General features: G+C 43.5%; 1 protein-coding gene across 6 annotated transcripts in view; it reads right to left on the reverse strand.

Moving 5' to 3' along the window:
- Nucleotides 1–2,251: 2,251 nt before the first annotated feature.
- Nucleotides 2,252–26,333, reverse strand: part of Sash1 (SAM and SH3 domain containing 1) — a 933,133-nt gene continuing 909,051 nt past the window's right edge. For all 6 annotated transcript variants that reach the window (XM_019209951.2, XM_033763318.1, XM_033763317.1 and 3 more), the window contains 9 exons: nt 26,023–26,166; nt 22,697–22,832; nt 19,917–20,086; nt 19,056–19,265; nt 18,059–18,209; nt 12,467–12,580; nt 8,510–9,642; nt 7,127–7,258; nt 2,252–5,542 (listed from right to left, as the gene is read on the reverse strand). In XM_019209951.2, the coding sequence (XP_019065496.1) occupies nt 5,279–5,542; nt 7,127–7,258; nt 8,510–9,642; nt 12,467–12,580; nt 18,059–18,209; nt 19,056–19,265; nt 19,917–20,086; nt 22,697–22,832; nt 26,023–26,166 (2,454 nt within the window). In that variant the 3' untranslated portion in view covers nt 2,252–5,278. The remainder of the gene's footprint in view (nt 5,543–7,126; nt 7,259–8,509; nt 9,643–12,466; nt 12,581–18,058; nt 18,210–19,055; nt 19,266–19,916; nt 20,087–22,696; nt 22,833–26,022; nt 26,167–26,333) is intronic.

Consider the following 26,333-nt stretch of genomic DNA (forward strand, 5'->3'; position numbering starts at 1 on the left):
TCTATGGTTCTAACTGCAATAATGATCCAAATTTTGGGAAGAGTGCATTGAAGATTAATGGGGATGGTAAGTCCTACTCAGATTACATATTCCTAATGACTTAGTCTCCCACACCAGTACCCTGGAGTCCTTCTCAAGTAGACTCTTGGATCAGGACCTTCAAGTGTGTTTAAGGTATACAGGAGGCATCTTAGTCCATTTTGCGTTGCTCTAACGTAACACTACAGGCAGGGTAATTTATAAAGAAGAAATGTATTCCTTTTAATTCTGAAGGCTGGCGAGTCCAACATGGAGCAGATGCATCAGAAGAGAATCTTTCTGACACTTCGCAACATAGAGGAAGGCATCAAATTGCCAGAAAGAGCAAGTGTGTCAGCTCCCTTTGTCCTTGTAAAGCCACTATTCCCTGTGTCCCCACCCCCACAATTTCATTTAATCTTAACCACCCCCCCAAAACTGTATCTCCATATATCATTAATACATCAGTTTGAAGGTTAAGTTCCCCAACACATGAGCCATAGCAGTAAGTAGAAATTAAATTCCCTTTCCAGCATGGTGCTGTTGGAGCAGCTCTGTTATGGGAACTGGAAGGCTTCCAGGTAATGTCACCTATGGTCTCCTTGATCCAGACCTAAATACCCAAATGAACACACACGCACACACACACATGCACACACACACACACAACTTGGACTGTTAACTACTGTGTAGTTTGCCAGGAGAAGCTCCCCATAATCAAGGGTAAAGAAAGGCACAATTCTAAGGGCTGTACAATGAGTTGTGCAGTTAAAACATAATTATCAAATGATTACCTCCTCTTCTATACCTTCCTCTTTATTTTACAGAACATCCTAGTGAATGAAATGCAGGTCTTCATCAATGAAGGGAGATAGGAACACCAGGCATGTGGTCAAGATTTCTCAGGAATCCTAAGAAAAATGTCTCTTCTTTAAAATGAACTATTAAATGTTAAGAGTCGGCGTAAGATAAACTTAATTGAGGTTTATGGTAGGCCCTTCACAGTTGAGATGAACTTTCACTCTAGGATATAAAATATTCCCATTTGCAAGTGAGTTGGGGATGTGGGGAAGTAGATAATGATGAAACCTACCAGAGTAGTTTCCTTTTACGAAATCCACCACAAGTTTAAATATTCTGTGGAAATTTAGAACACAACGCAGCTATTTCACATGACATATATGTAAGGATATTCAGAACAGCATTTTTTACAACAGCAAAAAGTTATGTGTTCATTAAGTTAGACAAATTACTTGCCTAATCAAATACTACCCAGCCATTAAGAGAATGGAGGCATTACATGGAAGGATTTCCAAAATATTTTAATTTGTAAATAATCAGGTGAGGAAATGTTAAGAACATGCTATCATTTCTGTATGAAAGAAATATGTATGAATTAACTTGTAAATACATACAAGCATTTCTTTCTTTCTTTCTTTCTTTCTTTCTTTCTTTTGGGGGGGTACTGGGGAATTGAACTTGGGTCCTTGCACTTCTAAGGCAGGCCACCGAACTGCTGAGCTAAATCCACAGCCCCACAAGCATTTCTAAAAATCTAGGTAATTGCCATTATGATAGCTACCTATGGAGAAAGGAACAAGGCAGCTCACAAGGGGAAGGTTGTTCTGTTTTGTCCCAAGGGAACATATTATCTATTAATATTTTTATAATAACCCTCCCCCTCGATAAAAATGCATCTTTGGGGGTTGGGGATGTAGCTCAGTGATAAAGTACTTGCCTAGCAAGCACCAGGCCCTGAATTTGATCCCTAGAGCAACCAAAAATAAAAAGTCTTTGTGTCACTTTTGGTCCATCAACAATGAAAATACATTTCTGTCAAGCTAACTTCCTAACCTTCATTTTTTTTTTTGTCTCTCTCTTACTTGGGTTGGGCAAGTCAACCACTTAGGTGGTCTCAGATTCTTTATTTGAAAATGAGAGCTCAGAAAAGAGATGACTTCCAAGAATCTTTCTGGTCTGAGATGATGTGATTATATGACTCAGTGATACATAGCTGGGGAAAAAAATGTAACAAATTGGCAAGGAGAATGTGGGTGTTTGTCAGATGGTGTGTTGTATTGATGTGGCTAAAGTTTACTATAAACAGCTATCATTTCAGTGTAGTTCGTTTGTTAACAACACTTCTTAACTTCCCTTCCCTTCTACTCCCCCATCTTTGAAATACCCGAGGAACCACAAAAAAAGCAGATTCAACTGAAGAAATTTATTTACTTTTTATTCTAGGTACATAGATGACATAATTATAGACAAGTTTTGATACATAGGAAAACCCTTCTGTCCACCTTTCCTTCTGCTAAATGAATCATCACAATAATTTTTACAGTTCTTAAAGCAATACACAGCTTTCTTGGGCTGAAGCAATTGCAAGAACATATTGGTACTGGTATATTACAGCTACTTACAATGTTTAAGAACAGCAATGGAGAAAAATAAGTTATTTAAATATTGATTTCATATACAGAAAGTGCAATGTTGTTAGTTGTTATATAACTTGCTTGACAGTTTGTTTTCTCAATTTAAAATCAAGATACCTTGGACTCAGACGATTATATTTTTTTCTGAACATAATATTGTATGCACATGCAAGAGTGAATTGGTGAAACAGACCTCTCGCTGCAGTTATGAATGCAGACGTTGCTATGTCAAGGACTAACTTCTACTAGACAAGTCATTTCTTATTTTATCTATACCTGGGATCAGGACAGAGAAAAGCGCCTCTGAAAGAGGCAAGGCCGTGAAAAGCTATTTGCTTTCAGTTATTTGGGAATGTAAGTAGTAGTTGGTACTGGCTGCATTTCCTTCCAGACAGCTGTGAGATTACAAATGACACACAATGCCACATGTACCTACCTGAGCCAAACTGCCTTTCCAGGTTCCTTTTGTGCTTTCCAAAGACAGTCATTTTCACCATTACTCAAATTCTGTACCAAATGCAACTGATAAAAACTGGATATTGCTAAAACCTACCACCTCCAGCGTCCACAGGCAGCCCCAAGCCACCTCTGTCAACAGTCACACAAACATTCAGGCTTTTCTCAGATCAAATCAAAAGTATAAAGCAAAAGAAGACCAAACAAACACTAAAGATAGTTAAAAAAAAATTTTTTTTAAACGGTAAAAACAACCTAGCCCCCTCAAATCAGACGTTCATCCTAAAAATTGTGGTCCCTGAATTTAATTTTCCATGCAAAGGCAATGATTTCCAAAGGGTGATAAAAATATGGTTTGACATTCTCGAAATCTCTGATGCTAGTTTTAGTGAAATGAAAGCTCTGGGCTGAGAATAAATTAAAACTGGGAAATTCCCACATGATTTCTCCTCTTCCTTTGTTGCCTCTAACATGACCTTCATGTGGTCTTTTGGCTCAGCTGAAATGAGGAGCAGTCTCTGTCCGACTGCCAAGCCAAGGTACTTCAAAAACAAGAAGAGAAGCCTGTTTTATGGCCCCCACCTCCACCACCAATGACATTCAGTGAATACTGTAGCTCTCCGAAGACCCTGCAGCCCTCCACCTTCCAGATGGGCTATGCCACAACCCAAGAGGACAAATATTGCTGTAACTTTTAAGAATTCCACAGAAATTTGACAGCGTTGCCTTTTTATTCAGCATTGCCACAATTTATTCACATGGCATCTTATAGAACATACAAATTATGGAAGAAACATGCATTTCTTTTAAAAATGCATACCAATGCATGAGAAAAAAATACATCACCTGAGAATGTCCTTTTCCTCAGAGACATATAAAGCATGTAAAGATGGCTTTGTAATTAATGAAATCACTTCTTCCACTTCCCTGAGGGAAATCATTTAATACTAGTGAAACATGAGAGAACTTTTGATCAAGGTCTTACGTTCAAAGTGTTTCTATTGTAAATGATCGTATTTGATGTTTCCAATAGTGCTCATGATTAAGAATGTGAAGGGAAAATCATTTTGTAAGCAATGGAAACCTTAATATTATCTAAATTTGCTGTTTGCTAGAAAATGAGATACAATACTAAAAGAGGATGTAATATGCTGTAATCAGTTGGAAAACAATTAAAAATATGCAATATTCAACACACGGCTAATGTGGTTTGGCTCCCTAATGAACCTCTGCTTGAACAAAAAGAAATATCTAAATAAGAAAAGAAGGATAACAATATCTTAATTATAAAACTAAAAAAATTGAGAATATCTTATACACTGCCTCCCTTTTTAGATACAGGTTTCTGAAATATTTAATGACTTTCTGCGAGCGCGATCTCTTAGCTGATGACTCAGTTTGGGAATGGACGTGGTCAGGGTTCCAAGGCAATACTGCAACAGTGACCAGTGTGGTACAACACTAAACTGATTAAAATGAAAGGCAGTTACTACACTCCCACACCCACACCCACACAGATACCTTTTGTCAGTTTCAGACAGCTTTTTACTAGGCTGTAGTTAGTTTAAACACCAAAAGCCAGGATGAAATGCGTGCCTGATAATCACCCCTACAAAAAAAACCATGTTAGAATAAGACAATTAGAAAAGCCCATTTTTGCTGAAATCATCCCAGTCACATCACATGGCAGTCTTAGGCAGAAGATATGGAACTAGGGTTATGGGGTTGTGGACACTAGTTACAGATAACTGCTTGAAAGCTGATATTAAGGCAAATAAAAGCTGATTGCTAGAAAGCCATTATTTAAAAGTCTTTTGTTTATCTAAAGGAGAACAGGACTTTGTTTTTCCTGCTGCAGTCAGATGTCCTAACTTTTGAACAAGTGAGCACAGTCAATAGTACAGCATAACTCCCAGGTCTGTTACTCTGGCCTAGCTAAACCCAGGCTCAGGCATCCTGCAAAGTGACCAACACAGGCAGGGAACAACCAGAAACAACGAGGTACTCTGCTCTCTCCTCTCTTCTTGCCCTCTCCTCCCCGGCTCCCTGCCATCTGCCAGGCTAGAGACAGACAGAGGCACAGGGTCTGCTGTGCCTAATTGGCATCTTGTATCTTCTGCTTTCTAAAAATAAAAATAAGTACTTCTCCTGCCTTTGGGGGATGGGGAAGTCAAAGAGAACAACACCAATTTCCTCAAGGGGCTTTTCTGGAGGAGAGGGTCCAGTCCTGTGCCTGGTGTCATACTCTGGGGCCACATGGAGGCCTTTCTTCTGGATCCCACCAGCCTGCCCATGACGGAAGAATTGCATCGGCTTCATGAGCATGGGGAAAGGCTGGCTCAGTTCCAGGGAGGTCCTGGTGTGCCTGGCTACATGGCCTCGGGGCTGGGCGGCAGTTTGAAGAGTCTGGCTGCGGACACGAGCTTCCTGATGTGTCGCTCCTCTGTGATGCCGGCCTCTTGAAGGCAAGTGTGGGACAGAGAAGGCACTTGGCTCAGTGTGCTGAACCCCGCATCAGAGAGGGTGCTGGTGTACATGGGCAGGCCAATGGAGATAAGCCAATCCGACACAGACGCGATGCATCCGGGAGAGAGGGGCTTCCTACAGATTTCGGTGAGCCCACCGCTTGGGATCTGGAGAAACACAGAAAGCAGGATCTAAAGACTACCTATGCTAGTGGAGGGCTATGAATGAGTGTGTGCCTGCAAGGAAAAGCACTGAGACACAGCACTGCTAGGGTATGATCAGAAAGTGATAATGCTACGACAGGTCAAAAATCAAGACTAGAATAAAGCGTTCTAAAAGTGCTCTAGCAGACACCTGGAATTAGAGCAATTCCCATCCCACGGGCCAGTCCCCAAACTGTAAGCATTTCTATATCCTGCTATTTTGTCTCACTGTGCTATGCACGTCACTTAGAGATCCCTAAGGATTTGCAGAGACACGTGTGTGTGAGAGTGTGAAAAGGGTTATTCAGTGGCTGGGTTTCTATGAAGTAGATTTTTCTACTGTATTTTCATCTTCAGCAACAACCAGAAAATTCAGTATTTAACCGATACAGTTATAAAGAATCTGAAATACATTAATATCAAGTATTGACTAAGACAGGGAAGCAGACATTTAGATTTGACAACTGGGAGCCAGGCACAGTGGCACACGGTCTGGCACTCTGAGAGGCTGCGACAGGAGGAGGGAGGGAAACGCCCAGCCTGGGAAACTTAGAGACTTAGCCAGACCTTGTCTCTAAATTTAAAAAATTTAAAACAGGCTGGGAATGTAGCTCAGTGGGAAAGTCCTGGGTGCATGAAAAAAAATTATTTTTTGACCACTGGGTTACATCTTTCAACAAGGTGGTTATGTAACCTGAGTGACAATCCTTGAGATTTTGCACAACACTGAGGCGAAACCTTTTCTGAGAATATATCCTAAGAAATGACCTTGGAAGTCTACAATGTTTTATTATCAAAGATATTCCTTACAACATTATTTAATATAAAAAACCAAAATGCTTCAACAATGTGGAATATTTGTCTACTGGAACACCTTGGAAAATTGATAATAGAAAAGAATTCCTGATCTAACAACTGAAAACAATCAAGTTCCAAACTGTACATTTACTATTATATGCATGCACAGAAATAGCTAGGATTTTACATAACGGAAAGTAAAAATTGTATATATTTAAGATATATAATGTTTCCATAACTGTATACATTAGAGTACCTAAATCAAGCTATTTAATATACACCATTACCTCAATTATGTTCTTTTGAGGAGAAAAGTTAAAATCTACTGCCTTAGTAATTTTCAGTATACTGTTATTAACAGTAGTGATCCTGCAGAGAGCTCTTGAATTCATTCTGCCTGTCTGAAAACTTGTGGCCCTTAGGTAGAACTTTTTAGAAGTTTGCATGGCACTAGGACTGTGATCATTTTAACTTCCTTCTAAAACTGTGTCTTACAGAATCACCTAGAGGCTTACAGAAGAGCTGGGAATGCAGGAGGCCCGGGGCTCAATTCCCAGTGCCACAAAGCAAAACAAATTTAAACAACTCCAGGCTACCCACGTGCTGCTCCCTCTCCAGCCACCTCCTCTCCAGGGCCATTAGCAGCCCTCGCGGAAGGAGCACGTTGGCCGTCAGCTGCTCACCACCAGCACTGTCACTAAATGCACCCCAAAAAGCTCCGCGGGGGTTTTCGAAGCACAGGCTGCTCACCGCCATCCGGTGCTGCTTCCGCAGCAGTTTCACCCGGATCTGGTCCATGTTGGTGGCAACGTCCTTCTCCGGTTGATCTAGGTCCTCCGCGTATCTCTGCACCAGGGCTTCAGGGATCCCACAGCGGCCGTGCTGCAGGGAGGAACAGAACACAAAGGGCAGCATGGATTATTTTTCTTTTTCTAAGATACACTACATATAAGCTACGACAAGACATTTAGCTACAGTAAAATCACACCAACTTTTTAAATTAGAGATGAATATATGTTCTTTCTGATCGGGATGGATGCTTTCAAGGAAATACATTTATGTCTTTAAGTTCCAAACACTGATGAAGACTAGGGCAACCTCTGAAATATACTGAAGGACGAAAATGATCATCCTGCATTTTTTAGGCCAATGCCTACATCTTACTCAACCTGATCATTTTGCAAAATCCAATTCCTGTGATGCTATTGATGCTAAACTCCTCAACTCCAGGACAAACTTCTACTCTGCAGATATCCCACTGTGTGCCCTTCATTCGTAAGATTTGTACCACCACGTCAGTGGGCCACAGCTTAGAACTCTCCCTACTTTCACTCATGAAATGTCCAGGAGATAGAGGAAAAGAAGAGAGGGAAGCTACCACGGGCATTCACACTCATAAAAATTTTATAACAAGGACTTCCAGGAATGCTGTATAACCACACATGCAGTTCCAATCAGCTCTGTATTGCTGATTTGTCTTCAAAGTCACTTTGGTACTGGTAGATCTTTTTTTATCTTTTTCTTCAAATAAGAAATGATTTTTCATTATACATCTAAAAGTTTCTGGTACAATGGGAGTTTATTTTATCATTTCCTCCCTATTATCTACAGATAACTGCATAATATAACCACTGTATTACATCTGAACAGGTCCTCGATTTCAAAGAATGGCCCCACTCAGATGTATCTGCACCCAGCAATCCAACTATGAGGTACTTTAGGGAGGTGATACTTAAGCCCAACTGATCTATGGGAAAATGCAGTTGGGAGACAGTCGTGACTCAACACACACATCAAGTAGGACCTGGATACTCAGATTTCGGTTTCTTTTGTCCACTAAACCAACCCTTTCAGGAACTAGTCCTGGTTCTGGTCACTCTCCCTGCAAGGCATAGCTACCAAAAATTAAAAACAACAAAAAAAGCAGGAGCATAAGAAAACTGTGAGGCTGCACTTGCATGTAACCTGGGGACCATGGTCCCTGATCATCAGTGGGCTGAGTGTCCAACAGGCAGAAGCCACTGGCAACGGCTCACCACACTTTCAGAACAGCCTGCTCCAGTGTCTTCATCTGGATGCCTGACAGATAAAAGCAAAGGACCACGGGGTTGGGGAGGCCCAAGGCTCCACTACCTTATCAGAGTACGGCTCTTCTGTGAGGTCAATGCCTTCAGCGTGTAGCTTGCTCTCGGTAAGCTGTTCCAGGTCCACTCCCCGGCTGCAGGACACCTTCCTGCTCAGTGCTGGGCCCAACTTCACACCATGCTCCTGCAGGCTGGCACTCTCAGGCAGCTCCGAGAGCCATGGCGGAGGCCTGCTGCATGATGGGCTGCCAGGCTCCTGCCCCGAGGGAGACCTGGACACCTGTGCTGAGGGACAATCAGCAGGGCTGGCCTTCTTCACTGGCAAGTATGGGGCATCTGGGCTGGGGAGGGTCACCCCAGGGACCATGGGAACAAGGTGGAGCCCGTTGGCAAGGCGTTCTCTGCTCTTTTTGGCGGGAACAGGTGGAGGCTGTGAAGGGTGTTTTGGCTGTGTCCTTGCCTCGGGGACTCTCTGCTCTGTATCTACCCCTTCTTTTATGCCTGGGGGATGGTGCGTTCCCTCAAAGTCATATCCTTTCCTGTGACCCTCAAGAGACGTCCTTGTTAAACTGTGCCTAACTCCAGAAGGCTGAGCCTCATACTTTCTGGGCAAACACTGAGGAGGTGAAGCACCACAGGAAGAGGCTGCTGGGGGGCCTTCAGCTTTCCTGGGCGTCATCTTCTGAGAGTCGGGACATCTCTGGCTTTGGGTCAGTAGCGAGGCATTATTGGCAGCAGAATTTCGCCCTGGGGGTTGGACTTTTGCAGAAGAGGCAGACGACTTTTGGGGCACTTCTGGTACAATCTGAGGAGAGGTTTCTGTCACCTCAGTAGGCACATCTTTTCCAGCATCAGGCTGTCCTTGGAGGTCATCCAGGGAATGGGATCGGGGCCATATTTCCACAGTCTGGGGGCCCTCCAGGGTCTCACAGCTCCGACAGATGGAAACCGGGAGGCTTCTTCGGTTTTTACTCAAACCAGTCACACAAGGTGGGTCACAGTGCTCGGAGGCGACTGGGGTGCCACCGAGGCCCAGCCTGCTCTCCTCCCCCTGCTTCCGTGCATCCACTGACTTTGTTAAAGGCAAGGTCGGGTACTTGCCCAGCTGACTCTTGTGGAAAGGCTTCAAACTGGACTCAGTTGACGACTTGGCAGGTAAGAGGCCAGTTTTCTGAGTCTTGCCTGTGAGACAAGGGAATATTTTACAATCACATTTTAAAGCAAATCATATCGATGCATTAAAGTGTGCAAACATAACTGACATCTGCAGTTCCCACAGGCCCGTGTTGAACTGTGCTAAGGACACAAAATCATCAAGTGTGACAATGGGTGAGGCAGGATCACTATGGTTCCATTTGTATTTTTAGAAGGAATTCTTGGTCTTATTAAAAGACTTATGGAGACTGAAAGCAACTGAATTATGCTGTATTAGGAAGTAGCAGAAAGCTAAACTTAATGTCTTTTTCTACCCACAAGCAATGAAGAAGAGGGTCAATCATCCAGACCCTATTTGGAAACCACACAGATGGAATTTCTGTGGTGAGTACAATTTCCCAAGGTCACGGCTGAAATGGAGAGGAAGACGGATTCCTCTGAGCAACTTCTATGAATGATGTATCAAAGGGGTGATTAATGAATACTCAAAATCACACCTTCCTCGAACCTGCTCCCTTCTAATAAATTTATCCGGAACCAACAAACCAACTTTGATACAGACCAGTAAACAAACTGAAGTGTGTAGTTTATCAGAAACCACCTATAAAATGCTTCTACCGTCCTAGGTCTCTGAAAAGCAAAGCCCTGGCTAAAATGAACTGTTGGCCTGATAAGTGAGCCACCACCCAGGCTCAACGACTTATTTATTTGATGACTGCTAACTAGTATTAACTGCTCCTGCTGCTCGATAAGCTTTACCGAGAACATGCTACCTGACGACCAGGCACCACACTCCGTGAACACACACTAATTAACTGTCCTTGGTTTCATCTTTGGTTAATAACATGTTTGTTGTGCGCTTTGACAATGGCAAATGCCAGAAGAGAATGCCCCCGCAAGACAGAGTATTTGAACGAAATGATCCCATTATTCTAGGCTGATATGAAAAGATGAGTAATACTAAACCTACATCAGGTTGGGAAGGTACAAAGAAATGGCTGGCTCTAATCTCTGGAGAGCCACTGTGTTGTTAAAAGTAAGATTGTCTTCCTAATCTATTGCTTCAGTAAACATTTTTTAATTACATGTTTTAATTTAGAATTTTGACATATCCCAATTAAGCAGTCCTACCCTTTCTGTGTATAAAGCAGCAGGAGAAATCAAGCAATGGGCAGATATGACTGGGTGGAGAGAGAAATGGGTGAGTGGTGCCCAGCCAAGGGAGGAAATGGGTATTTTGGGAGAAGTGAAAGGCATTCTCTGATAAAATCTCTATGTGTATGCTGCATACACCAGGAAAAAGGAACAGAGAGAAAAGTCCTGAGATGGTGACATTACAAGTGCTTTGGCCATTACCAGCGGGGAATGCCATGTGTGTGTCACATCAAGCATACTGCAGACCCTAAGACTGATGGATAAAAACAGTGGCATCTCAATCAGACTTCAAGTTAGCACTTCCATCCTTTTTGATAAAATCAAAAATCAACACGTGAAATATTGTGCATTCAGCAGAGCACAGACTTGGTCAAATGACATTTGTCCTCCCTTACAAATAGTAACTTGAGACCTTAAGCCCTGCCTACTTGTATATTCCACACTAATAACACCAACATGCCAGGCATTTATTCACAGGTTATTATTTTGTTGTTATAAAACAACAGAAGAGGTCAGTAGCCTAGTGTTATTATTGAACACACTGACCATAGTCCCCCCACCCTTTTTTTTAAATAACAGAGGACTCACCTGTTTGGGATTGAACTTAGGACCTTGTGTTTCGAGGCAGGCAGTGGCACCCCTGAGCTAAATCCTGGCCTCTTTTCACACTATTTTTTAAACCATGATTTACACTAAGAAACACATTTTACATTCACAAACACATACATCACTGAAAGATTATAAGTAGCAACACTGGCAATACCTTACCTTATGGAATGCATACTGATATTTCCTACACTGTTTTTTTTAGAAAACTGCCACCTATGAGCCATTAAATTGATTTACCACCCTCCTTATGAACTGGAATCTACAGTTTAAGAAAGGTTGCCTTAGTAGGTGCTAATGATTATGCTAACACATGGACTCATAGATGGGATCCCAATGACAGCTAAAAACTATCAGACATGAGCATTTTTTTTTTTTAAACTGGGGATCAAACTCAGGACCTTGCACTTGCCAGGCGGGCGGCAGAGACCTGAGCGTTTTTTCACAACAGTCTTCAAGTGTTCAACAGAGATTTAGGTCACAATGACAGTGTAAGCCCTTGGCTGCTATTTTTAAATCTCACAATAATGGCAATTTTAAGGTCACAGCATCAAACGACAGTGCCCCCCTGCCCTGTTACATTTAGCCTGCCTGACCCACTCTACATAAGACTTTGCTTCCATGTGAGACAATCGGGCTTTTTGAATTCCATATTGAGGACCTTCCCCACTGTCAGGCCAGGAAAGCCACAAATAAGAGAAGTGGCCTTGCAGCTCTCCTCTCCCGGAGTAATTGCTTCTGCCCTGAGCCTGCATGGGGTGTTGCAGACATGGCTGCTGGTGTGGTCCTGATGGATGGTCTACCTGGTAAATTGTTTTCCTTGTGGACCTAACAGTTCCCAACACTCAAATGGTGGTTGTTATTGCATAAAGCAAAGGGCACAGAAGACACACAATTTAGGTTTTATAGCTGCAGGTATTTCAGGAATTTATTAACTTTACACAGCAGCCAGGATGAATAAGCACAGGGGCTAACTGGAGAGCAGTGTGGGAAGAGGTCGGAAATGAAAAGATGATTACTGGGTTCATCACGGGAAAACAATCAATCTTTTGGATACAATTACACTTCTGATGGCCGGTGCTGACGTTACCATTTTCCAGGTTCTCGCTGCTCTCGTAGCATCCTGAGTCTCGCGGGGAGCATCCGCTCAGGCCGTGGCTGTCCACCAGCAGCTTCTCCTGGGACCCAGATTGGTCACTGTTACCTGGAGAAGGTGAACAAATGGCATGGAATCACAGAGGTGCAGAAGTAGAGGTCCAGTGTCAGGCAGATCCCAGCTTCATCCTGTTACTGCCATACATTTTTAAGCCTTGGAACTTTAAAAGAGAACAACTTATTTTAAGGTAAATAAGATCAAAATAAACTAGTGAGATCAGAACATTTCGAGTAAAGTATCAATCTTATGAAGATAAGTCTAGAAACAGAGCACACGGTTGGAATATGGCGATGTTTCTCAAGTCAGCCGAACGGGAACTGAAGCCTCGGTGGAGAAGAGAAAGGTATCACAAGGTGTTGGCAGGAGGGACAGCATCACGGACCCTTTTGCGTGAGGGCACTGTAAGTTAAGAGCAGAGTGAATAAATGCATAAATACCCTTCCATGGGTGGGTTAGGTCATGTCCTTTTCAGAGAACTGTTAAGACTTGTAGTTCAAGTCATTTATGTTACTACCTCTCCAAATTTGGAAGCTTACATAAAAATGTCTAATATCCAATTTTATTAGCATTTAAGAGCTTTTTGTTTTGGAGACAAGATTTCACTATGTAGTCCAGGTTGGCCTTGTCTTACTATGAAGTCCAAGCTGGCCTCAAACTCGTGATCCTCCTGCCTTAGCCTTCCAAGTACTGGGATTACAGGTATGCCACCATAGTTGGCTGTTAGGAGCACTCTTAACCCTTGGTAACATATGCTAGCTCTTGTATTACCTCTGCAAGAGTCAGGTTGGCCAGAAACTGTGACAAACTTCCTTTTGTTTTTGTTATCTGAGATGCACAAGAGTTTCCTGTCTTCTTTGTTTACTCCCTTTGTCCTGGGCCTGCATTTCTATTTCCTGTTAACGGACTTGAGAGGGAAAGCTCAGCTGACACTATGGCAGTCAATCCTGATATGTCAACGTCACCAGATCAACACCTGGCAGGTTAGTACAGGTGTGTCTTGGTGAGTCATGGAGGAGTAACTTTGGGTATTATCTCTGGTCCCTGGCCCATTCCTCTCTGGCACTGTTCTCTTGCTTTGCTTCCTGGTCACTGTGAACCAAGCAACTGTGCTCCATCAGCTATTCCGCCACGAGGTCTCTCTGCCTTGAAGCCAGCCAATCAAGGACAAAAACCCTGAGCAAATTAAACTTTTACACCTTTATCCTGTAGCTGTTCGGTATAGTGTCTCAGTGACAAGAAAGTAACTAATGCACACTGTGACTTGGTAACCAAGAAGATACAGTTGAGGTGGATGGCTGAGTGTTGAACAACCTCACTCCGAGGAATCCTGTTGAAGAGAAGCACTATTATTTGGTAAATGGACCTCAAGAAAGCTCAGAGAAGATGCAATCAAGAAGCGTGTCAGATGTGTCTGCTGAGGGAGTCTGCCCAGAGGAAACCTCAGGGAGAATCCTGTGGGCTTTGAACTTCCTCAGCAACATCACTCTGCATGGCCCACTGAGAAAGCACGTGGACCCATGTGTGAACACAGAGGTTCACGCAAAGCATCTTCATGCTATCATGCAGACTAAGGGATTGATCACATGAAACGGAAACCAACAAAACCCTTTCTATAAAATAGCAGGTTGTAACAACAAATGGCTTTCATTTATTTTCCTTTCTCTTTGTCTCCCATCCTCTCACCCCAACCACATACACAAAGAAGAAAGAATCCAATAAACCAGAAACATGATGCCTATTCTCAGGTCATCAAAATAAACATGTGGGGAGGCAGAGGGCTGCCAAGGTACACATGAGCTGTGGGTTCTTGGCGTCCTCTTGCAACTTTCTGTTTGTATTTCTCACAGGGAAAGCTTCTGTAACACAGACCACTACTGCAGAGATCACGGCAGAATATGTTCTTCAATTAGAAACACAAATGAAGAGTGCTAATTGTTAAGTGACTAAAGACAAAGTGGCATATGGTCGGCCCATGAACAAACACTGCCACCCCCACACCAAAAATTGGAACATTCTAGAGTGATGTCCTCATCATGTGGAAGAGCCTGTGGCCTTGGAGGGGCCTCCATTACAGCACAGCATGTTATTTAGAAAAATGGTACTTATGAAATGAGGGCGTTGAGCCTCTGCTGAAGCCCAGAGAGAGGAATCAGAGTTGTGTACCCTTGGTGGCAACAGTTCAGTGTGCCCCAGAAGCCAAAGCCAACTCCAGAGAGCAGACCAACAGGAAGAAAGCAGAAGCTGTGGAAATGCACTGTGAGGATCCTAGCCTCACTAGGCGTAGAAGGGCGCCTGAGTTACGGAGAGGAAAAGGATCCCTCCCATTACGGGAAAACCAGTCCAACTCATAAAGTCACAAGCAAATGACAAAGGACCAGTGTCACTGTCTTCATCAGGGACAAAATGAGGTAAAGGCCTCTCATATATGCTGCAGCATGAAGCCCATCATCTTCTACCAAGCTTATCAGCATTAACGCCCAAGCATGAAAGAAAAGAACATGGATGAACTACAGCATGCAAATTCTCACAGTCAAACAGAAATGAAAGGCTGAATCCCCAGTTGGGCATGAGCTGAACTGAATCCCAAGTGACTCTCCCTGGGTCCCCCCACCCCCAAAACTGCGTAACACATTCACACACACACACACAAAGAATATGCTGACATGCAGGACATCTTCAGACATCTAAGCTAGTAGTGCACAGGGGCACACACAGTTATCTGAATAGCAGGTACCTTAAGAAGGAAGAAGGGGAGGGAATAGTAACCCTGGATATGTTCAACAGGGCTGTAAAATGAGCACTGCTGGGAGGCTGAGACAGGAGGATCCCTAGTCTGAGCCCTGCCTGGGGACATAAGTAAAACCCTGTCTAAAAAAGGGAAGGTGGGGAACTGGTATTATATCTCAATGTGGAAGCTCTGGATTCAATCCCCACTATAGAATGAATGAATGAATGACTGGGATTGAAACAAAGATGACAAAATAACAATGTTAGCTGAATCCAGAAAGTGCGTGTGCACAAATCTGTTTTACTTTTCTATTTTACTATACACTTAAAACAATCCCTAATTAAAATTCTCATAAAATGTATCTGTATCGAGCTGTACATTTAAAAATGGTGAAAATGATAAACTTTTTGGTATGTGCATTTTACTACAATTAAAAATGTAAAAGACTTTTGGAAAGGATGCTTATACCTAGCCTTGACAGAGTATAAAAAGCAGTCTGACAATCAGAGTCTTTCCCAGCAGAACCCCTCCGGAAGCTGCCCTTCTGGGAGCCCCTGGACAGATCTGACCTCCAAGCAGTGCTGGAGATGAACCTTTTGCTTTCAGTGGATGGCTGAGCTAGAAAACTTCAAGATCTCTGTACACTATCAAAGATCTCAACAGATCTCTGTCTCTCTAGTGCAAAGAAATTTAGTTTAGCAGAAAGTTACCAGTTACTTAGAGGGACTACTTCTGAAATGCAACAAATTTAATATATTGGATATAAAGTCTTACAACCCTAAGATAAGCCTGGACCCAGCCTCTTGGCACTAAGCACTGCCTTCGAACCCCTTAAAGCTTTTGTTTTAAAACAAAAGGAAATAGCACTTGGGTTATGAGGAAAAGTCCAAACAGTGATAATATAGAGACCCAACGTGGGATTTATGAAGCAGCAAAGAGGATTTTGTAGGGTGTGTATGTGTGTTAATGGTGACTGAGCCCAGGGCCTTCATACTGATCTACCATTTTCTTTTGAGACAGGGCCTTGCTAAGTTGCTAAATTACCCAAGCTAGGCTCAAACATGCAATCCCCCTGCCTCAGCCTCTAAGAATATTGGGATTATAGGTGTGAGCCACCAGGCCTGGCCTTCTTAGTTCATTATGATGAATAAAAATTCCTTCCTTCAAATGTGCCTGGTACAAATCTCAGGATGTAATTCTAGGATAAGGGATGTGGGTCAGCATGGTGTGAAGCAAACTAGGCCCAGATCCCTGCTTTACCCAGGAGTTAGCTTTCTTCCTCCTCCATTTGGGTGATGAAGGAAATGTAGTGGATAGCGCCTGTAAATCAGCTATTTTCCATGGTTGAGGAACAGCCAGTGAACTGTGTGACAGAGAAGATGTGGTACAGGAAAACAGGTGAATATTAATTCATAGCAACAGAGCTGGTCAGCTATACCAGGCACTGTCCCAGGTCATCTACACACAACATGGCCATAGATTCCCAGGGTGTCTCTTAGGAGACTTAAATATAGTACTAGCAACCTAGTCATAAGCGACACTAAGTACAAGACACAATTCCCTCCAAATCTATCCCTGAAGGCTACCTGTTTACCTAAGGCTCAGATGATCCTCCAGAACCCCATCGTAAAATTTAAAATATTATAAACTAAAAATGCATTTAATATTCCAAACTGCTGAGTACCGTAGCTTAGTGTTACAGGACACTGTGGGATACAGTTTGTTCCCTCTCTAGGCTGTGACGAGGTACTGCAGCTGGCTGCCCCAGTCCAGCATCATGGGAGAGCATGGTGTCAGGTTGAATACCGCCAGCCCAGGAAGAGATCAGGATTCAAAATTGGAAGTGTGGTGTCTACTGCAGTATGTTTTCACACCATCAGAAAGTCAAACCATCCTGGGTTGGGGATCATCTGTAATGCATAACTCTTTTTTTTTTCTACCCATTAACCATGGGTTTGGTGTGTCTTTTAGCAACAGAAATGCTATTAGCTACTGATATCCCCGAAGCAAAACACTTGAAAGAAAATGTATTTGAATTCAATAAGTGGAGAGAATACTACCTTCATGATGAATAATTTCAGGAATGTTTGTGATGTGAGACTGAAGAATAAAGAGCAAGACAAGACTCGGTTAATGGGGCGATGGACAGGATCCTACCTGACAGACTCCATAAAAGCTGGAGCTCCCTGAATTCTGCTCACACACTGTAAAACTAAGCTATCATCTACTTAAATTTGGAATCCTTTGTTCTACATACTCTCTTCAGGGAGACAATTCCTGCTTCTTTAATAGAAACTGATTAATTTCACTTTTGAACCAGCCTATTCAATAAGAAAATACTTCACGATTTTGAGAAATAATTAACACTGAGTTGGGCAAGAAACTCACAGTTGATCAGTCCCTTCTGTGCCCAGAGACCCGAATGACCTGCTGAAGACTGCACATCCCAACGGTCCCTAACATAAGAGTCCACTGGCTTCTTACAAAAACAGCAACTCATTCTCTCAGTCAAGTGGTGCTGCACTGTTCTCAATCATTACCTAGAAATACACCAGAGAAGCTGCCAGGGCTGCCAAAGAGTTGTTCTGCTTCCATACTAATAGGAGCGTGTGCACTGAATTCATGCACTTGAGCTATCTGGCATAGTGTGAAACTGACCTTGGCTTCAGCAGGAGCAAGACTATGTGAGGGACTCCAAGGATGTAAGCACCTGCTGATAGTTTATGAGAGGCCTGCCGGAGACCAAAGACTGTGGCTCATGTACCAGGGATGCCGTGTGTGTGTGTGGAGGGACTTACTGTCATATTCCTGTAACAGCTCCACTGCCGTCAAGAGAACAGCTCTGTGCTCTGGGTCTCTGATATTCAGTTCATCCAAGTCTTCCTCTTCCAGGAGCTTGAAGGTGTCCAAGTCTTCGTATCCATTGAATAGGAAAGTGGGCATGTGCTCCTGGGAGATGTGGAAAGAGGACCAAAGTGAACCAGGGGCCCAGCCGTGAGATACACCGCTATCTACTAGCCTCAGACAACTCAGCTTTTTTTCATCATCATTTTTATACTAATCAGAAGATGAGTATCATTCGTAATGTATTCTATACCTCCCAGCCCACCAGTTTGGCAGGCAGGCAGACTGTTTTATTAATCACAGGTAAGAATATATACAATGTGAGCTGTGATGGGTTCCATATCATAGCTGTGCTCTCAATATGAACTCATTCCTTTATCACTACATGGTCTACCAGGGAGAAGGCTCTTCCTTCAATTAGAGAGGTATTAAAATCCAACTCTGGGGCTGGGGGTTAATCTCATTGGTTCTGCTGCCTGCTTCACAAATGCAAGGTCCTGAGTTCGATCCCTGGTACAAAAAAAAAAAAAATCCAACTTTGAAGGCTCCTCAAATGTCTCAGGAGCAAAAGGCTTTGCAGGGAAGAAACATAAACTACCACTGCAGATCCACCTCCTAGGTCCTTGCACTCTTGGTGAGAGGGAGGCAGGAGGAAGACACCCCATGGCCACTGTGGAGCTGGCGATGGGGAAGGCACCAGGGTTTATGCTTACAGCCTTTCTTGCAGCAAGTTTTGACCGAGGGCTTCTACTACCACCTGCAGGGTAGGACAAGGGCAAACCAAAGTACTGGCAACTTCTTCTGTAGGATGGCTACTCACCACACTAGGTCACACTTCTTAGATGACCCTGATCAACCCCTAGCCTACCCTAAAACTGCCCTCCCTTGCTTAGTTTAAGAGGAGGACCAGGCAGTGAGGAAATGTGTGACAAGAATAAAGAAGGGACTGACTTTCAAGTTAATCCGGTCCAGGAGGTCCTCCACAGACTTGGGTTGGGGAGGTCTTCCTTTCCTCCTCCTCCTGGTGGGCCGCTTGGGCTTCTCCTCTTCCTCATTTAGCACGTCCACATAGATGAACTTAAAGGTGCCAACCTTGTTGTTCAGCAAGCCCATCCAGGTTCCCATGGGTGGTTTGCTGATGATGTCAATAATATCTCCTTTCTGTGGCCCAGGAATACAAATCATTCTATTAGGTGCATTTCAAAGCATGAAGCATGAATAGTGAGTCACACAGATGGAAAAACGGCAGAATCAGGATCAAGTGACCTTTCTGAGACATCAATGTAGGACACGACAGGAGTTTGGCAGAACAGAGCACTTCTGTCTGTGCTGGATGCCACTTGGGCCCAGGTCACAGGCTGCCCTCCCTCCTTCTGGCACCTCAGGGCCAGGGGTGCTGTGCTGTCTCCCAGGCTGGCTCTAAATGCTCTCTCATCATCCACAGTGTTCCTGCTTCCTAGAGAAAGAATTTCCTACCACTCACAAGTGAGCAGTGATCCCTGCTCTGTGGTCACTTCATTCATTTTGTGGAACTCCATTTTTAGGTCCCACATAAATAACTCTGTTCACACACAGAAGGGAGTCATCCATCTGCAGATGGAGAGAGCACAGAAACTGGGATGTGGGGAGCACGAGGGTTCTAGAAAAGAGCTGGGGTCAGGGGACAGGGCCCAGGTGTGGGTAATGATGAGGGAGTGACACAGACCAGAGAAAAGCGTATCCACATGCCAGGTCACAGCTCAGCATCCAACAGCAGGGAAGGAAGGGACGAAAGGGCCCGGGGGGTCTTGTCTGAGCCAGGGAGAGACCCACCTTGAGCTTGAGCGAGTCTGTGTCGTAGGGACTAGGGGTGAAGTCGGTGTGCACCCGGGCTCGCCCACAGAAGGGGCCCCGGTAGGGCGGCTCCTCATCGTCACCGTCTTCTGACTTGACGCTTTCCCTGTTGCTGGTGGAGGAATCAGTAGTACTGACTGTCTGACCACCTGTGCAGGAGACACGGGAGGAGGAAGGTAAGTACGGATTTCCCACATGGCACAGCTGAAAGGGACTGAAGGAATCGCAGATTAGGAAAGGATGGCCCAGTGGACAGGAGCCACGCCCCACGGCCTTGTATCGGAACCAGAAGGGAGGCAGCAGAGGAGATTTGTAGCAGCTTTCGAACCTCTGGTGGGCCCGCCTCTTCGGCCCAGCGCACCAGAGGAGCCCAGCCGCGGTCGCCAACACAGTGGCATTCGTGTTCCCCACAACCAACCAACAGGAAGAGAAAGAGGGCCTCTCTGAGGTTCCTAGATGAAAACTAAAGCCCGCTGGGAAAGTGAAGAAAGTCTCTATGATAGAGGAACACCACACCACCACAGTTGCTAAATTGGAGGGACCAGCACTTCACATCGGAACCTGGTTTAACTTCAGGGGAAAGACAGCTGGAACGTGCAGTAGAACCTTGCAGAGCTCAACCCAGCAGGAGGACAGAGATCTCAACTTGGGTTGCAGCCAATACGGCCTTGTATCGGAACCAGAAGGGAGGCAGCAGAGGAGATTTGTAGCAGCTTTCGAACCTCTGGTGGGCCCGCCTCTTCGGCCCAGCGCACCAGAGGAGCCCAGCCGCGGTCGCCAACACAGTGGCATTCGTGTTCCCCACAACCAACCAACAGGAAGAGAAAGAGGGCCTCTCTGAGGTTCCTAGATGAAAACTAAAGCCCGCTGGGAAAGTGAAGAAAGTCTCTATGATAGAGGAACACCACACCACCACAGTTGCTAAATTGGAGGGACCAGCACTTCACATCGGAACCTGGTTTAACTTCAGGGGAAAGACAGCTGGAACGTGCAGTAGAACCTTGCAGAGCTCAACCCAGCAGGAGGACAGAGATCTCAACTTGGGCCTTGCAGCCAAAAATCAGCCTGAACCTCAGGGGTCAGCTGTGGCTTGCTGAGACTAATTAACTTAGACCTGCACACTCCTGCCCATGCTCTCTAGTCTGTCAACAGAGGCACACCCTGAAGGAGGCCTGCTATTTCTATTTTTTCTTTTCAGAGTAGTATTTTTGTCTTATCTTTAAACATTTAAAACATTTTTATCTTTTTCTTTTCTCAAATATTTTTCTTTTATCTTCTTTTTCTTATCTTCTTTTCTTTCTCTCTCACTCTCTCCCACCTTGATCTTCATACCTCTACCTTTTTGTTCCTGTTCCTATCCTGATTCAAATTTATTTTCTTTTTTCTTCTTCTCTTTTTCCTTATCTCAATTAGCATTAGTTATTTATTTATTTATTTATTTATTTATTTATTTATTTATTTTTGGTGCCGGGGATCGAACTCAGGTCCTTGTGCTTGTGAGGCAGGCGACAGAACCACTAAGCTAAAACCCCGGCCCAAGTGCCATTAGTTTTAAAAGAAAGTGATTACAGTCTCTAGCCTCCCTATTGCTGTTAGTTTGTTCTGTTCTTGTGTATATTTTGTTTTGTTTTCTCCTCTTCTCTTCAACAGCTTCCTAGAGTTGGTGTGATCTTCCTGTGTTCTCTGGCCTCGCTTCTAACCTTTCTCTAATCTATGTATCTACCCCTCCCTCCCCTACTCCTTCTAAATCACCATCCTGAAGGGTAAAGTTGCTCTATTGAAGAGTTTATTCACTTATAAACATAGTTTGGCCTGGTCCTCAATTTTTATTTAACTCACACAGTTAAAGGTGATAGATTAATAACTACCACAAATTGTCATTTTCTAAGTTGTGCTTGATGCTATTGTGTTGCTTGCTGATTGTATCACTTGGGTTAAGGTATTGTGCTTGATCTAATCAGTTGTCCTTCCTGGTATAATGAAAATGAATTTGCTTCAGAGTCATTAGAGTCTCAAAACATAAAGACCAGCTTTATCTGGAAGATCGAAGTATTAACCCAGGAATTAAACCAAGGACGGTAGCAACAACAGAACCAGAAGGACAACCACATCTGATTTCCCACTAACTGCTGCTCCCAGTCAAGTTGCCGACAGCCCAGCACATTATCCTCATGACGGAGGAACAGGTGTGACGTGGAGATGCCCTGGGGAAGACCCCTCAGTACCAGATGCTTGCCTTTTCCTTTAGAGATCGGGACCTCTTATTTATATATGCTGATGTTGCCACATTTCACAGACAAGCAAACACCCTTGAAGAAATCAAGTAACTGGCTCAAGGGCAAGAACTTAGGAGTAGTGGATTTAAACTTGACTTCTTCCCCTTTACTATCTGGCCAACACCAACCACCCTTCGATCTGGAGTAGCTGCACAGTACTCCTTACCGGCCTTTGTAATCCAGCCCGCTTGATCTACCGCTCTTCTTTATGTGCCCTTTTCTGTGGCTTGTTCTCCCCTGTTCGCCACATCCTTCCTCTCAGATGCATTCCCTATTTTCCCCAGTCAAAATTAATCACCCCTCGGTTGTGCCACTGCCAAACAAGTGTGACTCTTAAGTCCAGGTATTTCGTAGGTCTGGTTCTCTAACAGCGCCCAGAGGAAACTCGGTCCTACGGATCATGAACTTGCCCAGATTGGAAGGTCAATACATGTCCGATTTTAACCTCAAAGGAAATTATCCACAATTATGAACTGGACTTACTCATCGAGCTCTGCCCACTCAGGGAGCTCCGAAGACTTTCGACAGATCCTCCAGCTTTGAGTTTGGGTTTGTCCATGTGTTCAGAGTCAGGCTGGACAGAGGCTGGGGAGCCAGGCATTCCATCAAGGCCTGAGTCCTGAAAGGTAAAGGAAGTTAAATCTCACAAGCACATAGGCTTTGTTTGGCAATTCTCAGCAAGGTGGGCCTCAGCCACATCCATCAAACTGATCTCCACAGTCATACTTAATTCTAAATCCCATATTCTCTTGTATGCTCTATATCCTTTCTTAATTCTGAAGCTGTGGCTCATAATTTATTAAACACTCAAAAATTGTTTTTCGTGTTCAGATAGATATTTTTGAAATCTCTGAGGGGGGAAAAAAACTGTCTACTATCAAAATCAAATACTTCATTAAAGGCTTAGGGACTCGGCATATTCAGCAGCCCAGTAACAAGGCTGGACTTTACCATAGGTCAAGTACAATACACTACTAATGCAGTATCCACGGTACTATCGGGGATGCCTAATCTACTTTCAAGGGAAACATTTACATTGAAAAAATTAGCTTACTTCTTAAAAAAACAATTGGCTATACTGTCATGTTTCTATTTATCTAAATAAGTTATCGACAGTGGCTAAGTAATTACCAACTTAAGACCCAGGTATATGGTGAAACTGCTGTTTTTCAGTCTATCACAAAGTCTGCACACAGCACTCTATGGTTCTGCTTCTTTTACTTCTTTCCAGTGTTGTGAGCAAAATAGGATCCCTCTCCCAGGTTGTTATGAAGTCCCTTTGGGTCAGACTGCTGTATGGTAACTAACTCAGTAGCACTTTTCACTCTGGGGTGGCCAAATGTGACTGGCCTGGCAGCTCATCCTTGCCCTCATCAGGACAGCATACTGTACAAGTGCTTTTTAAATTACTAATTTATTCACCATCCCTTTATTGATTATCTACAAAAACAAGGTACCATTCTAGGTGGTAGGCATATTCCAGAAGAAGAGAAGAGAAAAACCCCTACCGTCAGAGAAACACACATTAAAACAGCACTGAGTTTCCGTCTTACCCCAGAAAGGACGGCTATCACCAAAAAATCAAATAGTAACATGAGGTGGCAAGGATGCGGGGGGTAGGGGCACTTCTACATTGTTGGTGAGAATGTAAACTAGTGTAGCCACTAAGGAAAACAGTATGGCGGTTCCTCAAAAATCTTAAACCAGAAATTCCATTTAACCCAGGTATTCCTCCTTTAGGTATTTTCTTGAAAGAGTTAAGGCCATTATATTACAGTGACACATGGGTATCCATGTTTATAGCAGTACAACTCATAATAGCTCAATCTTGGCCCTAGACTGTATGTCCATCAACAGATAAACAGATAAAGAAAACATAGTATTTACACACAGTAGAGTACTACTCTGCCATGAAGAAATTTAAACTTGAGTCACCCGCAGGAAAATGGATACAGTTTGAGACCATAATGTCAAGTGAAATAAATCAGACACACAAGCTTCAATATCACAGGTTCCTCTCATATGAGAAATCCAAATGACAAGTAAGGAGCAAAAAAAAAAAAAAAGTAGGAAGTACGGAGATAGATCTTTCTCATATGGGAAGGGGATTGAGAGATACAAAGAGAGATAAAGGGGATGAAGAAAGAAATTTAACTGTGCTATGTACATATACCATCTCTAACACAAGGAATGTAAATATTATGTACTGCAAACGTACTAAAAAAAAGGCAGAGAACTACAAGATTGCTATGTGGTAGTAAAATAATAAGAAACTGCTATAAGGGACATTAAAATTCTATGCTCATAATCCATAAAGCAGAAAACCTCTAAGAACATGAGCTTATATGAGCTTTTCAGTGGGTATTTCAATTTGGGGGATTAGATCAAGAAAATGAAGTGCTCTAAATTAGTGCCATTACTTTCCCCAACAGACTGCACAGTTTGCCTCACTGCTGGGTAGAAACACAGAACATCACCCCAACACACACACTCACAAGGACAAGAAAGTAAAAAGAGTTAAGGGTAGGGCCTGGGAATTTAGCTCAGTGGCACCTGCCTCACAAGCGCAAGGTCCTGAGTTTGATCCCCAGTACAAAATAAATAAATAAATAAAAGAGTAAGGGTAAAAACCACGGAGAGACTGAAGACAGCCCCGGCTTTCCCCTTAGTCTGATAAGCAGAGAATTCTCAGCCTGAGCACTGTGGGCATTTTGGACCATCATACTTTACCACAGGGCCACCTATGAATGCTACTATGTTTGCAGCATTCTTGGCTTCTACCAACTAAATTCCAGTAGCACCCATACCACTTCACCAAATCCAGTGTGACTATTGAAAATATCCCCAAACACTGCCCAGTGGTGGACAGGGAGCAAATACAGTGATAACCACTGTCATGTAGATGTGCAGGCTATGGCCGGCTGGTTCAGTAACTCCAAGATGCTTGGTGTTTAGCTCACTATGCCCACCAGGGGGCAGCAGCAGAGCAAAAATGCCTGCTGCTGCTTTTTACTGTACTGTATTTGGTGGATGAACCAGCAGCCCTACATATTTTATGAAGTCAGCCAGCTCACATACACATATTTTAAACAGGCTGCAAAATGAGTAGCCTAAGGATGTCAGAGGAGAGGGCTTTGAAATCCAATGGTCAAAATTATCTAAAGGCTTAGTTCTCCAAATGATTTTATTCCTCCAATCAATTCAGTTAATACAGAAACTGGTAATGTTGCTAATGATACATTTCTTAAAAAAACAATTAGAACAGGGTGGGGCTCAATTCTGTGATATCTTAATAGGCACACAAAGGACCAGTTAGTGAAAGCACCCCCAAGGAAACCAGGCAGCTATCAAAGTCTGATAACCAGGAAGCACTTTCTGAATTTGCTTCTCACACTTGCTTTGTCCTTCTAAAATAACTTAGGCCACATCTGAAAAGCCTGCTGTCCAAGGGCACTTTTGTAGCTTGGATTCTGGTGGTAGTTCATAGCAAGAGTTTTTAAGGAGCTCCTTCTGGGTATAAATTTACAATGCTTACTGTACTAGTGAATCACCATTTCTTCCCATGGCTGTCTCTCTTCCTATCTGGGTGCAGAAGACAGGGCCTGTGTTTTGTACTCCCAGTGCTTGATCTGTGTAAACACAGTGCTTAATTTGTGCGTCTCAAATTGAATGTTTGTCTACATAAACAAAGCACCGTGCTGGAGTAGGTTAATGATATACACACTTGACACCATTTGTAATCACAGATGATCATCCTCAGCTTCTCCGGGGGGGGGAACCAGGGGGCTTTCTGCCAGGTAGCCACATACCTGCTCAGAGACCGAGTTGCTGTATTTCTTAGACATTCTCTTCCTCATTGTCTCTTTCACTGATTTCACCTTTCTTCCGAGAGATATGCGGGAGACAGTGGGTGATTTGATGACTTCTTTGTACACAAAATCTCCTTCCTTTCCCTGTGAAACAAAATGTTGTAAATACCTTCAGTCATAGAAAATGAAGCTCAGGAACAGGATTTATTATCCAAACCATTAATGGCCACACTCTCAGAAAAAATATCAGCATTCCCTGGGACCATGACATTTTTCTTATGTTAAGTCAGTGCTGTCATTTATCTTTTTGA

Source organism: Fukomys damarensis, unplaced genomic scaffold (genome assembly GCF_012274545.1).
Source record: "Fukomys damarensis isolate Sample0158 unplaced genomic scaffold, DMR_v1.0_HiC HiC_scaffold_14, whole genome shotgun sequence".
Taxonomy (NCBI): domain Eukaryota; kingdom Metazoa; phylum Chordata; class Mammalia; order Rodentia; family Bathyergidae; genus Fukomys; species Fukomys damarensis.